The sequence below is a fragment of the Salvelinus alpinus genome, chromosome 5 (assembly GCF_045679555.1).
Source record: "Salvelinus alpinus chromosome 5, SLU_Salpinus.1, whole genome shotgun sequence".
NCBI lineage: Eukaryota > Metazoa > Chordata > Actinopteri > Salmoniformes > Salmonidae > Salvelinus > Salvelinus alpinus.
In genome coordinates this window covers 85,929,852-85,945,212 of record NC_092090.1, presented here as the reverse complement: position 1 = coordinate 85,945,212, position 15,361 = coordinate 85,929,852, and the positions used below count along the sequence as shown (strand labels likewise).

The following is a 15,361-nucleotide window of genomic DNA, read 5'->3' as shown; positions in this document are numbered from 1 at the left end:
ACAAAATATCTAGGTCAAGTAGGGAAGATGCGTTGTGCCATGAGGTGTTGCTTTATCTGTTTTTTTTTATCAGGTTTTCTGTTCACTTGAGCAATCTGAGACGGAAGGGAGTTCTATGCAATCATGGCGGTACGTCTTCTTGAATTTGTTCTTGATTTGGGGACTGTGAAAAACCCCTGGTGGCATGTCTGATGGGGTAAATCAGTGTTGTGTGTAAGTTGACTATGCAAACAATTTGGAATTTTCAACACATTAACGTTTCTTAGAAAAACAAGAAGTGATGCAGTCAGTCTCTCCTCTACTTTTAGCCAAGAGAGACTGGCATGCATAGTGGTTAGAGTGTTGGACTTGTAACCGAAAGGTTGCAAGTTCGAATCCTGTTTTTAAGTTCAGTTTTTGCTTCTTTTACTTTCGGTTTTGTACACCAGTTTCAAACAGCTGAAGATACTTTCTTTTTGGTTATTGAAAATATATTTTGCATCGGTTTAGATGGTAAAATGATTCTCTACACTATACATTGTTTGTTTTGTCACAATTGAACGTAGGTGAACTATTTGAATTTTAGCAACCAGGGAATAGCAGAGCGATTTCTGCATATTGCACCTTTAAATAACTAAAATATAGTAATTGCATAAGTATTCACCACCTTTATTTAGGCAAGCCTAAATTAGACCAGAAGTCAAATTTGTCTTAACAAATCACATAAGTTATATGGACTCACTCTGTGTGAAATAATAGGGGTTGACATGATGACTACCCCTTCCTCTGTCCCCCATACATACAGTGGGGAGAACAAGTATTTGATACACTGCCGATCTTGCAGGTTTTCCTACTTACAAAGCATGTAGAGGTCTGTAATTTTTATCATAGGTACACTTCAACTGTGAGAGACGGAATCTAAAACAAAAATCCAGAAAATTACATTGTATGATTTTTAAGTAATTAATTTGCATTTTATTGCATGACATAAGTATTTGATCACCTACCAACCAGTAAGAATTCCGGCTCTCACAGACCTGTTAGGTTTTCTTTAAGAAGCCCTCCTGTTCTCCACTCATTACCTGTATTAACTGCACCTGTTTGAACTCGTTACCTGTATAAAAGACACCTGTCCACACACTCAATCAAACAGACTCCAACCTCTCCACAATGGCCAAGACCATAGAGCTGTGTAAGGACATCAGGGATAAAATTGTAGACCTGCACAAGGCTGGGATGGGCTACAGGACAATAGGCAAGCAGCTTGGTGAGAAGGCAACAACTGTTGGCGCAATTATTAGAAAATGGAAGAAGTTCAAGATGACGGTCAATCACCCTCGGTCTGGGGCTCCATGCAAGATCTCACCTCGTGGGGCATCAATGATCATGAGGAAGGTGAGGGATCAGCCCAGAACTACACGGCAGTACCTGGTCAATGACCTGAAGAGAGCTGGGACCACAGTCTCAAAGAAAACCATTAGTAACACACTACGCCGTCATGGATTAAAATCCTGCAGCGCACGCAAGGTCCCCCTGCTCAAGCCAGCGCATGTCCAGGCCCGTCTGAAGTTTGCCAATGACCATCTGGATGATCCAGAGGAGGGATGGGAGAAGGTCATGTGGTCTGATGAGACAAAAATAGAGCTTTTTGGTCTAAACTCCACTCGCCGTGTTTGGAGGAAGAAGAAGGATGAGTACAACCCCAAGAACACCATCCCAACCGTGAAGCATGGAGGTGGAAACATCATTTTTTGGGGATGCTTTTCTGCAAAGGGGACAGGATGACTGCACCGTATTGAGGGGAGGATGGATGGGGCCATGTATCACGAGATCTTGGCCAACAACCTCCTTCCCTCAGTAAGAGCATTGAAGATGGGTCGTGGCTGGGTCTTCCAGCATGACAACGACCTGAAAGACACAGCCAGGGCAACTAAGGAGTGACTCCGTAAGAAGCATCTCAAGGTCCTGGAGTGGCCTAGCCAGTCTCCAGACCTGAACCCAATAGAAAATCTTTGGAGGGAGCTGAAAGTCCGTATTGCCCAGCGACAGCCCCGAAACCTGAAGGATCTGGAGAAGGTCTGTATGGAGGAGTGGGCCAAAATCCCTGCTGCAGTGTGTGCAAACCTGGTCAAGAACTACAGGAAACGTATGATCTCTGTAATTGCAAACAAAGGTTTCTGTACCAAATATTAAGTTCTGCTTTTCTGATGTATCAAATACTTATGTCATTCAATAAAATGCAAATTAATTACTTAAAAATCATACAATGTGATTTTCTGGATTTTTGTTTTAGATTCTGTCTCTCACAGTTGAAGTGTACCTATGATACAAATTACAGACCTCTACATGCTTTGTAAGTAGGAAAACCTGCAAGATCGGCAGTGTATCAAATACTTGTTCTCCCCACTGTACATCTATCTATCCCTTAGTCAAGTATTGAATTTCAAGCACAGTTTCTACTACAAAGACCAGGGAACATTTCAAAAGCCTCATAAAGAATCAGACATTGAATATATCTTTAAGCATGGTCAAGTTAATAATTATGCTGTGGATGATGTATTAAACCACCCTGACACATCAAAGATGCAGTCCTCCTTCTGAACTCAGTTGCCGGAGAGGAAGGAAACTGCTCAGGGATTTCACAATGAGGCCAATGGGAACTTTAAAACAGTTAGTGTTTTTATTATATTTATTTATTTATAACCAGGTAGGCCAGTCGAGAACAAGTTCTCATTTACAACTGCGACCTAGCCAAGATAAAGCAAAGCAGTGCGACACAAACAACACAGAGTTGCACATGGGATAAACAAACGTACAGTCAATAACACAATAGAAAAATCTATATACAGTGTGTGCAAATGTAGTAAGATTAGGGAGGTAAGGCAATAAATAGGCCATAGTGGTGAAATAATGACCATTTATCAATTAAACACTGGAGTGATAGATGTGCAGAAGATGAATGTGCAAGTAGAGATACTGGGGTGCAAAGGAGCAACAAAATAAATAACAATATGGGGATGATGTAGTTGGGTGTGCTATTTACAGATGGGCTGTGTACAGGTGCAATGATCGGTAAGCTGCTCTGACAGCTGATGCTTAAAGTTAGTGAGGGAGATATAAGACTCCGGCTTCAGTGATTTTTGCAATTAGTTTCAATCATTGGCAGCAGAGAACTGGAAGGAAAGGCGGCCAAAGAGGACTTGGCTTTGGAGATGACCAGTGAAATATACCTGCTGGAGTGCGTGCTACGGGTGTGCTGCTATGGTGACCAGTGAGCTGAGATAAGGTGGGGCTTTACCTAGCAAAGACTTATAGATGACCTGGAGCCAGTGTGTTTGGTGACGAATATGTAGCGAGGGCCAGCTAAATGAGAGCATACAGGTCACAGTGGTGGGTAGTATATGGGGCTTTGGTGACAAAACGGATGGCACTGTGATAGACTACATCCAATTTGCTGAGTAGAGTGTTGGAGGCTATTTTGTAAATTACATCACCGAAGTTAAGGATCGGTAGGATAGTCAGTTTTACGAGGGTATGTTTGGTAGCATGAGTGAAGGATGCTTAATGGCTGTGATAGGAGAAACTGAGGATGGATCAACAACGTTGTAGTTACTCCACAATACTAACCTAATTGACAGAGTGAAAAGAAGGAAGCCTGTACAGAATATAAATAGTCCAAAACATGCATTCTGTTTGCAACAAGGCACTAAAGTAATACTGCAAAAAATGTGGCAAAGCAATTCACTTTTTGTTCTTAATACAAAGTGTTATATTTGTGGCAAATCCAATAAAACACATTACTGAATACCACTCTCCATAATTTCAATCATAGTGGTGGTTGCATCATGTTATGGGTATGCTTGTAATCGTCAAGGACTGTAGAGTTTTTTATGATAAAAAATAAACCTCAAAATCCTAGAGGGAAACTTGGTTCATTCTGCTTTCCACCAGACACTGGGAGATGAATTCACCTTTCAGCAGGACAATAACCTAAACAGGGGTCCGTAAACTTTTTCACTCAGGCCCCCCTTCCAGCATTGGGGAACATCCCGCGAGCGTACGCCACGTCTATTTCTATGGGCACAAGCACTGTTCATGACACAAACTTCAAATAGTTTGCAAAATATTTTGTAGGTTTGCACTAACCAATTTCGCAATTGTACCTTGTGCATTCTATTGTTATTACGTTCTATTAGTAAGTTGAAAGCCGGACTGAGTGCGCCAGTTGGAGCGCTCCCCCTCGCCCCACAGTTTGGGAACCACTGACCTAAAACACAAGGCCAAATCTACACAAGTTGCTTACCAAGAAGGCAGACAGTTTTGCCTTAAGTCTACTTGAAAATCTATGGCAAGACCTGCAAATTGTTGTCTAGCAATGATCAACAACCAATTTGACAGATCTTGAAGAATTTTTTAAAGAATAATGGGCAAATGTTGCACAATCCATATGTGGAAAGCTACTTACCCAGAAAGACTCACAGCTGTAATCGCTGCCAAAGGTGCTTCTACAATGTATTGACTCAGGGGTGTGAATACTTATGTAAAGGAGATATTTGCAAACATTTCTAAAAACATTTTTTCACTTTGTCATTAGCTAATTTCTTTATTATATTTTAATATTACCACTTGTTTTATATTATAATGCTGCAATGGCATTTTTTGTCCTATTGACCATGAATGATTCCTTTGTTCAGTTTCTAGACAGCCTCATTATCACATGCCCTGGAATGGCCATATGGCTGTGATTCTATTGATTTTAATCTCGGTAATCCAACTTCAAATTAAATGTTGAGTAACTAAAAAGTAAGTAAACTAACAACACATTATGACTACACTACAATATGATGCTGTAAGTGTGTAAGCACAAAAACATTGAACTGAGTGCTGGTTTGTTTGGAGATGATTTGGGTGGGAGTATGGTATGGTCCAGTTAAATCCATGAAATCATAGACTGCCTCATATAAAGTGGGCTGCAAACTTGTAAGCCTCTCTCCATGTGTTCATTTAGGAGACTGACATGTTGGGGACAGATTTTATTGGAAATATGGACTTGGAGGATAGTCATCTCAAAATGTATTTTATTAATTCATTAGGTAAATTGACAGATGTTGGCAGATACAGATATAGATCAAATGTCAACACATTTTCCAGTAAAATTCTTATAATGTAATCCTGAGCAGCTAATACCATATGACCAATATGTTAAACTACTGAGCCTTAAATCATTAGTATATTTGTAAAAACGGATCCAATATGTTGTGGATCTGGACTTAACAGTAACATTAACAGCACCAAATGTTGTTTCCTGTGTTCCATTATCATAATGTCTACTCTTCAAAATCACGATCCCTGACAAAGACTGAACATTCTGGAACTTTAAAAAAATCCAAATGACAGGGAGATATTCATAGTGTGGTACACATTTGACAAGTCCCTGCAGCAAACACTGTAGCTCTGTTTCACAGAGGGGTTGACAACAACGTTGTCCTTGGGCTGTGGTCAGCTTTGGAAGCCTTCCTCTTTTCTCCAGACTGGAACTCTGTTTGGATCTCCAGGAAGGTTTTGTTCTTCGTCTCGGGGACTACCAGGAATATGTATACAGCCACCAAGACACAAACAACCAAGAACACCAGGAAACAATACTGCTGCAACTTAGTCTGTGGGGGTAGAAGAGCAGACCAAATCCATCTAAAGCCAGCTTTCAAAACAACCATATCCTAATTCCATATCAGTCAACGGTACTTAAATAAAACTAATCTGATATCAATACATATAACCTAACAGTAACCACCTTATTTTAAATGTTAAGTATCACGAAACAGTTGGAACCTACCACAATAAATGGAAACGCCATGCCAATGAAGAAGAAGCTGAGCCAGTTCACGGACCCTCCGATCATGTACGCAGCAGGCCGTGTGGTTTGTGTGAATAACTCTGTGATCAAGATATTTGTCACACCACCTGCAAAGGACAAAGTGAAGGTATAGCAGGGTTGGGGTCAATTCCATTTCAATTCCAGTCAATTCAGAAAGTAAACCAAATTTCAACTCAAAATGTTCTAATTGAAAAGCATTGAAAATAATTTGAATTTCAGTGTGCTTCCTGAATTGACCTAGAACCTGAGCTAAAGTGTTAGTTTTAAATGGATTTATAATCAGATTATAAATAATATTGCTGCGAGATCACACCATACTGGCATAGATTAGTTATACGTAAGTTCTGTCGGTTACCTGGTCCCATGCCAAAGCTCAGTATGAAAGCAAAGACACATCCCATACTAAGATAAGGTATCCATGGGCCTGCTCCCTGTGTTCAAGGAAAGAACACAACAATAAAATCATAAACAAACTAGTGTTCCCAAAATGGCCATCCAAGCCACATTCAGGGTTGGCAACACCAACGTGATTTATTTTATATAATTTTTCTTATGGTAACACACAAGGGTATAGAAACATAATATTGCTGATGTTACAGAAACTAGCAAGTCACATTTAAAAATGCATAAGTGCAATACATGTATCTTTTTCTGATTTAAAACATTCACACAAAATGGAATTGTTAGATCAAAGATGCTTTACTTGGAAGGTGAGGGTCAGAGTGAAGCAAATACACCAGAAAGCCATAAGGGTGTACCCTCCGATGATAAGCACTTTTCGTCCCAGAGATTCGATCAGCATGCCCTGAAAGACACAGCATCTCACATGACATACCAGCAGACAAGCCGTGGAGAAATATATGATCTTCTTAGTTGAAAAACCTAATTAACACATTTCCAGTCATACCTAGTATCACACCACTGGTATCTTCATTAAGTACAGTGCATTCGGAAAGTATTCAGACACCTTCACTTTTTCCACATTTTGTTAAGTTATAGCCTTATTCTAAAATTGATTAAATTGTTATTTCCCCCTCATCAATCTACACACAATACCCCATAATGACAAAGCAAAAACAGACATTTTTGCAAATGTATAAAAAATTATTAAAAAACTGATATCACATTTACATACGTATTCAGACACTCTGCTCAGTACTTTGTTGAACCATATTTGGCAGCGATTACAGCCTCAAGTCTACTTGGGTATGACGCTACAAGCTTGGCACACCTGTATTTGGGGAGTTTCTCCCATTCTTCTCTGCAGATCCTCTCAAACTCTGTCAGATTGGATGGGGAGCGTTGCTGCACAGCTATTTTCAGGTATCTCCAGAGATATTCAATCGGGTTCAAGTCCGGGCTCTGGCTGGGCCACTCAAGGATATTCAGAGACTTGTCCCAAAGCCACTCTGGCATTTTCTTGACTGTGTGCTTAGGGACATTGTCCTGTCGGAAGGTGAACCTTCGCCACAGTCTAAGGTCCTGAGAGCTCTGGAGCATGTTTTCAAGGATCTCTCTGTACTTTGCTTTGTTCCTCTTCCTCTTGATCCTGACTAGTCTCCCAGTCCCTTCCGCTGAAAAACATCCCCACAGCATGATGCTGCCACCACCATGCTTCACCGTAGGGATGGTATTGGCCAGGTGATGAGCGGTGCCTGGTTTCCTCCAGACGTGACGCTTGGCATTCAGGCCAAAGAGTTCAATCTTGGTTTCATCAGACCAGAGAATCTTGTTTCTCATGGTCTGAGATTCCTTTAGGTGCCTTTTGGTAAACTCCAAGTGGGCTGTCATATGCCTTTTACTGAGGAGTGGCTTCCGTCTGTACACTCTACCATAAAGGACTGATTGATGGACTGCTGCAGAGATGGTTGTCCTTCTGGAAGGTTCCTCTCCACAGAGGAACTCTGGAGCTCTGTCAGAGTAACCATCAGGTTCTTAGTCACCTCCCTGACCAAGGCTGTTCTCCGCCGATCGCTCAGTTTGGCCCGGCGGCCAGCTCTAGGAAGAGTCTTGGTGGTTCCAAAGTTCTTCCATTTAAGAATGCTGGAGGCCACTGTGTTCTTGGGGACCTTCAATGCTGCAGACATTTTTTGGTGCCCATCCCCAGATCTGTGCCTCGACCCAATCCTATCTCAGAGCTCTAAGGACAAATCCTTCGACCTCATGGCTTGGTTTTTGCTCTGACATGCACTGTCAACTGTGGGACCTTATATTGACAGGTGTCTTCCTTTCCAAATCATGTCCAATCAATTAAATTTACCACAGGTGAAACATCTCAAGGATGGTCAATGGAAACAGGACACAACTGAGTTCAATTTTGCGTCTCGTAGCATAGGGTCTGAATACTTATGTAAATAAGGTATTTCAGATTTTTTGGCTTTGTCATTATGTGGCATTGTGTGTAGATTGATGAGGAACATTTTTTATTTAATCAGTTTTGGAATAAGGCAGTAATGTAACAAAATGTGGGAAAAGTGAAGGGGTCTGAATACTTTCTGAATGAACTGTATGTTAATCCATTGGATGAATAGTAACATTCAGTTTCTTGCAAATGTATTCATAACCCTTGGATTTCTTCACATTTTATTGTGTTAAAAGTGGAATTAAAATGGAATTAAATTGAATCTACTCGAAATGATCTGTAATGTCAAAGTGGGAAAAATCTTTAACTAAGGTTAATAAAAATGGTATAACTAAAATATAGTCACTGCATAAGTATTCAGCCCCTTTGTTCAGGCAAACATAAATTAGTTCAGGAGTAAAATTTGGCTTAACAAATCACACAAGTTACATGAACTCACTCTGTGTGAAATAATAGGGGTTGACATAATTTCTTTATGACTAACCCTTCCTCTGTCCCCCATGCATACAACATCTGTAAGGTCCCCCAATAAAGTATTGAATTTCAAGCACAGATTTAACTACAAAGACCAGGGAGCTTTTCGAAAGCCTCATTGAGAAGGGAAGTGATTGGTAACAATAACAAATCAGACATTGAATATCTCTTTAAGCATGGTCAAGTTAATGATTATGCTGTGGATTATGTATAAAACCACCCAGACACATTAAAGATACAGTTGTCCTTCTGAACTGAGCTGCAGGACAGGAATTAAACTTCTCAGGGATGTTACCATGAGGCCATTTGTGATTTTAAAACAGTTACAGAGTTCAGTGGCTGTGATGGGAGAAAACTGAGGGTTGATCAACGACATTGCACTGACTCCACAATAATGACTTAAATGACAGAGTGAAAAGTTGAATACAAATATACAGCATGAAAAAAATCCAAAACATGCATCCTGTATGCAACAACGCACTAAAGTAATACTGCAAAAAAAACATGGAAAATGAATAAACCTTTTGGCCTAAGTTCAAAGCCTTATGTTTGGGCCAAACACAACACATCACGGAGTAACTACCTCCTTATTTTCAAGCATGTTGGTGGCTGCATCATGGTATGGGTATGCTTGGCAAATACTGGGGAGTTTGTCAGGATAAAAAGAAATGGGATGCTGCTAAGCACAGGCAAAATCCTGGAGGAAAACCTGCTTCAGTCTGCTTTATACCAGACACTGGGAGAGGAATTCACCTTTCAGCAGGACAATAACCTCCAACAAAAGGCCAAATATACACTGGAGTAGCTTATCAAGAAGACAGTTAATGTTCCTGAGTAGCCAAGTTACAGTTTTGACTTAAATCTGCTTGAAAATCTATGGCAAGACTTGAAAATTGCTTTCTAGCCATGATCCCCAACATCTTGACAGAGCTTGAATAATTATGAAAAGAAAAATGGGGAAATGTTGCACAATCCAGATCGCTGCCAAATGTGTTTTTAACATGTATTGACTCAGGGAGCTGAGTAGTTATGTAACGACCATATTTTTGTTATTTCATTTCTATTAGTCTAAAAAATACAATAAAAATATTATTTTGTGTGGATTGTTGACAGAAAATTACAATGAAATCCATTTGAATCCGACTTTGTAACACAATAAAATGTGAAGAAATCCAAGGCGTATGAATACTTATGTTCTATGAGAACAATATTGTGGGAATACCACCATGGCATGATGCAATTTGTGATCAGTCATGTGGAGAAGAGGCATGGGGTTGCATGACAATACGCTCTGCAATATACTCCATGCATGCTTCTAAATACTTGGATATAAAGTATCTGTACTCTGAGCAATAGTTGACACTTACACAGGTAAGGGCAGTGAGGCATTCACAGGCTCCTGTGCCCACAGTTACGTAGGGTATGTTAACCTCTGGAATTCCAGCCTCCTCAAACACATAATCTGTATAGAAATAAATCTTCAAGAGCGAGAGAAAAAGAGAGAGTTATAGAAAACGAATTAAACACAGGGGCTTCATACTATACCCTATATTGTAAAGTGTATACCATACCCTACACTCTGACAAAAATACGCTTTCAAAAGGGTTCTTCGGCTGTCTCCATAGGAGAACCCTTTTCGGTTCCAGTTAGGACCCTTTTTGGTTCCAGGTAGAATCCTTTTGGGTTCCATGTAGAACCCTCTGTGTACAATATTCCATTTACAGAACTCTCGCGTTAAATTCATATAGCCTCCTGGACATGCAAGTTATAGAGTATATAGACTATACAGGGCATACATACACTCTTAGGAAAAAAAAGTGCTAGAACCTAAAATGGTTCTTTGACTGTCCCCATAGGAGAACCCTTTGGAGAATCCATTTTGGTACTAGGTAGAACCTTTTGGGGTTCCATCTAGAACCCTCTGTGGAAAGGGTTCTACATGAAACCCAAAAGGGTTCTAACTGAATGGAATATTGTACATTTAAACCAACATCTTCTCATCTCAGCTGACTTGCGTTTATACTGAGAAACATTGCAGCCCTGAGGGCTCATAGGGTCATGTGGTGAATTGGTCTGCTGCTGACGTACAGCATTGATGCCGTTGAGCTGCTGGGCGGCATTGATCAGGATGATGGTGAGGACTTGCCAGCGGAGGCTGCGGTCCATGAACAGCTCCCAGGGCTTTTTGGGTTTGATCCCCATAGCGCTGATCCTCTCCCTCTCCATGTCCTCCCGCTCGCGGTCAAAGTTATCTGTGCCGTGGAGTTGCTTCATCGCTGTCCACAAGGAACACAAGACACAGCTCACATGGTCCCTCTCCTCTCCATGGTTAATTTGTTATCCCTCACACTCATAACAAACAGGAATCCACTCATTCACCCAGCCAACCAAATCAGACACAGTGGGATACACAGTAATATTTCTTTAAGAATCAAGGATTGTGTGACTAGAGAGACATTGCCTAGCAGTGTAACCTTCTGTTATAGTATGTACTGCAGTCATATGCTTGACCCGGTATGTCTCTCAAGGGGAAATATTTGTACAATTGATGTTTCAGAGTTCCGACCCTTCTGATCTGAGATAAAGGTGGAATGATCACCCTCTCCAAAGTTTCCACCATGTGCACCATGTCAAATCAATGTTCAGGGACTGAGAGTGACACAGCTCAGCTCTCTTTTTTAGATCAATGATTGTAGGTTACAATATAGGTTTGCACACTTTGTTCCTTCCTACTTTGTCACTGAAACAACTTTTTTTCTGTCAAAATAGTGTAAAGCACTATTAATGTTGTTTTAAGACAAGTTGTCAGTTCTTATGTGAGAGGGATTTTTACATGTGATTGAAACATACCGGTTCCACATCCAACGTCATCCCCTCTGTCGATCAGCAGGTAGCGAGGGCTCTCTGGGAACCAGGGTAGTATGAGGAGCTGCAGGAACGCTGGGATACAGGTGGTGGAGAGTAGGATGGGCCAGTACTCTTCTTTACCCAGGAGCTCACTGCAGGATCATAGACACATTTAGTGTGGGAACGCAGACAAGACATTATACACCGTCTTCATTTCAAAGTACTCTGCGAGGTAGGCTTTAGTCCAGGATGATCTTAACTTACTTAAGCCCAATCACCTGTCCAGTAAGGATGCCCCCAGTGATGAAAATAGAGGTCCCCATCGCCATGGCGCCACGAAGTGCCCTTGGGGCGATTTCCCCCAGATACAGTGGCTGAACACATATGCCAATGCCTGCAAATCAGCAGATTGTTAGAACAAAGTGAGGCACATTGACTTACAGGCAAGACAGAACCTTCAATACATCTATATTTTTCAACACACTCATCTTAGAAATAAAGACTGCAAACTGCTGATGTCAACACTTCACTTGACTAACTAACTGACATATTTACCCGCATTTACTCCAATGAAAAATCGTCCAATTATGAGCAGTTCAAATAATCCAGTGGGATAGCTCAGGCCCATCAACAGAGCAGCCAGTAAGGCAAATGCATTGTTCATCAGCAGTGTCCCTTTTCTGTGACACAGAGAATATTTGAAAAATTAAAGGAAAGCCGCACACTCTAGGAGCTCAGATGCAATTATTTAATAACCTAATATCCAATGTTTCGACAGACAAGCTGTCTGCATCAGGGTATAGAGAATATTTGCCATTAATTCAACATTTATTGAAAGTGCCTTGTTTGGATAGAAAAAATACATACAGTCAAATGGATATTGCTAAAATAGTAATAATAGCCTATGTGTAAAATTGGAAACTGACACAAATATCCAAATGGGAATTATAGCCAGTAGCCACTATTAACAAAACACTTCTCTATACCTCCCAAATTTAATAGCCAGTGTTCCACCAATAGTCGCTCCAATAAATCCACCTATTGTGAAAATGGACACGATGCTGGACCACAGTAGAGTGAGGTATTGCTCTGAGATGTTCTCTTCATAGCGCTCCAGCCAGGTTTGGTTGATGAAATTCTGCACAGACTGGACAAAGAAGGCGTCCCTTACTCAATACTGCCTTGAAAAGAGAATGCATTGCTCACAGCTGAAATGTAATCATCATTTTCCTTATTTTAGTATTATTATACAGTTGTAAGATCTTAATTTGATCACTCTTTTGTTGCTGAGAATCTTCCTGCACCGCAGGAAATGCTGATGAGCTTTGTGATTTACATAAATTCATTGAAAACCTACAGTTATATTAATAGTATTGTACTTTTCATGTAACCTACTTTTGGCATAACCACCGATCAAGCAACATTATGCACTAAATGTTTAAATCCTGTTAATGCAGTATTATTTTGTTGTGAACATATAGATCAAATTAAAATCCTACATCTGTGCCCTTGAATGTGTGTGAGAAATGTACCAACCACACAACAGTTACACAACAGTTACACAAGGCTACTGAAATTACATGGTAGAATTTAAAAAAGAATTACTCAAAAGAGTATTCTTGTTAGTGTTAAATGATTAGTCAAGATTCCCTTGTAGTGTGACCTAAGATTGAAATGGAATATAGTCTCCAGGGTTGCATGTGACTGTGACTGTTTTCTGAACACACAGGCATGGTTCAATGAGGGCAAAATACAAATTATTATCCAATGTCCTCATCATCATCTCATCAGTTCAATAACAACTAAACCTCTCCTCTTTAGCTATCTACGTACAGTCAATTTAAGTAGACAAATATGGACAATAATGTCTTACCTTGGTGGGGGAATTGATGATCGAAATATTATAACCATATTGAAAGGTTCCTCCGATGCAAGCTGCACAAATTGCCAGTAGAAGGGATGTGTTAGGACACTGAAACCAATAACACACATAATTGGTGGATTAGCATTCCATAATATGTACAGAATCTGTGCAGTAGTACTCTTCAACATTCATTATTAACAGAAAAAGGATATCTTCAACAAGAGCAGCCTAATCATTATCATATTTTACTATTAGATAGCTTTCAGAAGTTCAAATGAGGCACAAGTACAGATCAACTATATTTTAGCTAAGGTTATTAATTACAATAGCCAAGTGTAGACAATGAAGTAAACTATAGGTTTCTTTAAATAAGTTAATAATTTCAGGCCCCATCTGCAGATGAAGGACACTTAAAACAGTGGGCTTAGTTGATATGCATTATAATACATTTATGTAACCTATAATTCACTTTTAAACTGTCATTACAAGCAATTGTAATAATAATAATAGTAATCATAATAGTAGTAATTATAATAAATTGTCATTACTGTGTTATTACTGTTGTCATTATTATTACTAATATAGTAATAACACATTGTTATTGTATTATTATACGTACCTTAATTTTCTGTTTTGTTTCTGTGATACCTTCAAGCAAAGGTTGATATTCCGTATCTGTTTTAGTCATTTTGAGTCCTGTACTTTGTTTAATCTATAGATTTTGCTGTCAAGCAAAATACATTTATCTATCTATCTATCTTACAAGTGCAAACGTACTCATCCTTAAGCAGAATGCCTTTCGAGAATGTGGTTGGATGCGCAGTAAATATACTGACTATAATACAATTGATCAGTTGTTTTAATCAGTGTCCCATCGTCTGAGCATAACATCGAATTACAGTCTAAGTTAATTCTGCACTCTTTACACAGAAACCGTTGATTATGACTGTGTGAAAGGCATTCCTCTCTCACACACCGGTTACAGATAATCCATTCTGTGTGGATATTGTCATCAAACAGGCTATTTTTTTATTTGTCATTATATCAATAAATAAAGAAAATCTGTTATGCCTACCCTTTTCTTTAATTCTGCAGACTCTTCATTACTATCCATTTTTGGTTAATTGAGCCAGAACATTCAATAGGCACCATTAATGAAAGTTAGGCAACTGCAACCTACTTATGGATTAAAAAAACCTAGGCTCTTTATTGCCTGGTAACAGCCAAGGGCACACAGCAGTTCTAATGTGTGATTCCATTGTAGGCTTATGCTGTATAATTATCACTAGGGCGTTTGACAGCACACATCAACATTATTTTACTCTGTGCTACCAGTAGCCTATGCAGTACATTCACCTCAAGCTGATGTGAAACAAGTTAAGAAATTGCACTCTCCACTGAGGTTGACTATCCATTATTTTGATCTAAAACCATGTACAAAAACAAAAACAATGATAAGAGGTAGAATATAATATGGAAATATGGGATTTCACCCATTTTCATTAGTGAGGCAATTTCCCTCTTTGATCATAAAGACCTAATTGTTTGTGAAGTGACCAACAAAGCTCATAAGCCTCTTCTTGGTCAGCAGCATGGTCATTTAACTGTTGCCAGATAGGATCTACATGTTTTTGCTATAATATCAATCCTTTCCATTTCTAAATACATTTTCACAATGGGAAAAAACTGAAACATATTTTTTCAGTATTGACTAGCATATTGAGCCTATGGGGACTAGATACCTTTCATTCTATCCTACAATAACCTTGCATGTTTACACAAACATTAGACTTGGAATGTCAAAATGTCTAAATTCTTAGCCAATTTGTAGACAAAAGAGACCCTTGCATTAAATTACTTATATTATTTGATGTATAGCCTACTAAATAAATACTGTAAACCGTTCTACGGGCGAAGCGTTCCAAGCATACCAGGCCGGGGTTTGGGGTTAGAGAAGTCA

The 15,361-nt window shown here is 39.5% G+C and overlaps 1 protein-coding gene across 2 annotated transcripts; it reads right to left on the bottom strand.

Moving 5' to 3' along the window:
- Positions 1 to 5,037: 5,037 nt before the first annotated feature.
- On the bottom strand, positions 5,038 to 14,589 carry LOC139577126 (solute carrier family 2, facilitated glucose transporter member 11-like). Of its 2 annotated transcripts, none has more exons than XM_071403972.1 (12): positions 14,477 to 14,589; positions 13,411 to 13,509; positions 12,524 to 12,684; positions 12,093 to 12,217; positions 11,802 to 11,931; positions 11,541 to 11,689; positions 10,779 to 10,966; positions 10,058 to 10,168; positions 6,558 to 6,659; positions 6,210 to 6,285; positions 5,813 to 5,940; positions 5,038 to 5,636 (listed from the first exon to the last, which is right to left on the bottom strand). In XM_071403972.1, exons 1-12 carry the CDS (start codon positions 14,513 to 14,515, stop codon positions 5,439 to 5,441), a joined length of 1,506 nt encoding a protein of 501 aa, XP_071260073.1. In that variant the 5' UTR covers positions 14,516 to 14,589; the 3' UTR covers positions 5,038 to 5,438. The 2 variants fall into 2 exon arrangements, with proteins under 2 accessions (XP_071260073.1, XP_071260072.1); XM_071403971.1 differs by lacking the exon at positions 14,477 to 14,589 and adding an exon at positions 14,021 to 14,463.
- Positions 14,590 to 15,361: the final 772 nt, after the last annotated feature.

What these genes read in the sequence shown, in the direction of transcription:
- LOC139577126 (XM_071403971.1), bottom strand. Translation starts at nt 14,089, where the DNA reads ATGACTAAAACAGATACGGAATATCAACCTTTGCTTGAAGGTATCACA. An exon ending in GGACAGGTGATTGGGCTTAA is followed by an intron (nt 11,690 to 11,801) that starts GTAAGTTAAGAT and finishes ATGATCCTGCAG; the next exon opens with TGAGCTCCTGGGTAAAGAAG. An exon ending in GCCTCACTGCCCTTACCTGT is followed by an intron (nt 6,660 to 10,057) that starts GTAAGTGTCAAC and finishes TGTGTCTTTCAG; the next exon opens with GGCATGCTGATCGAATCTCT.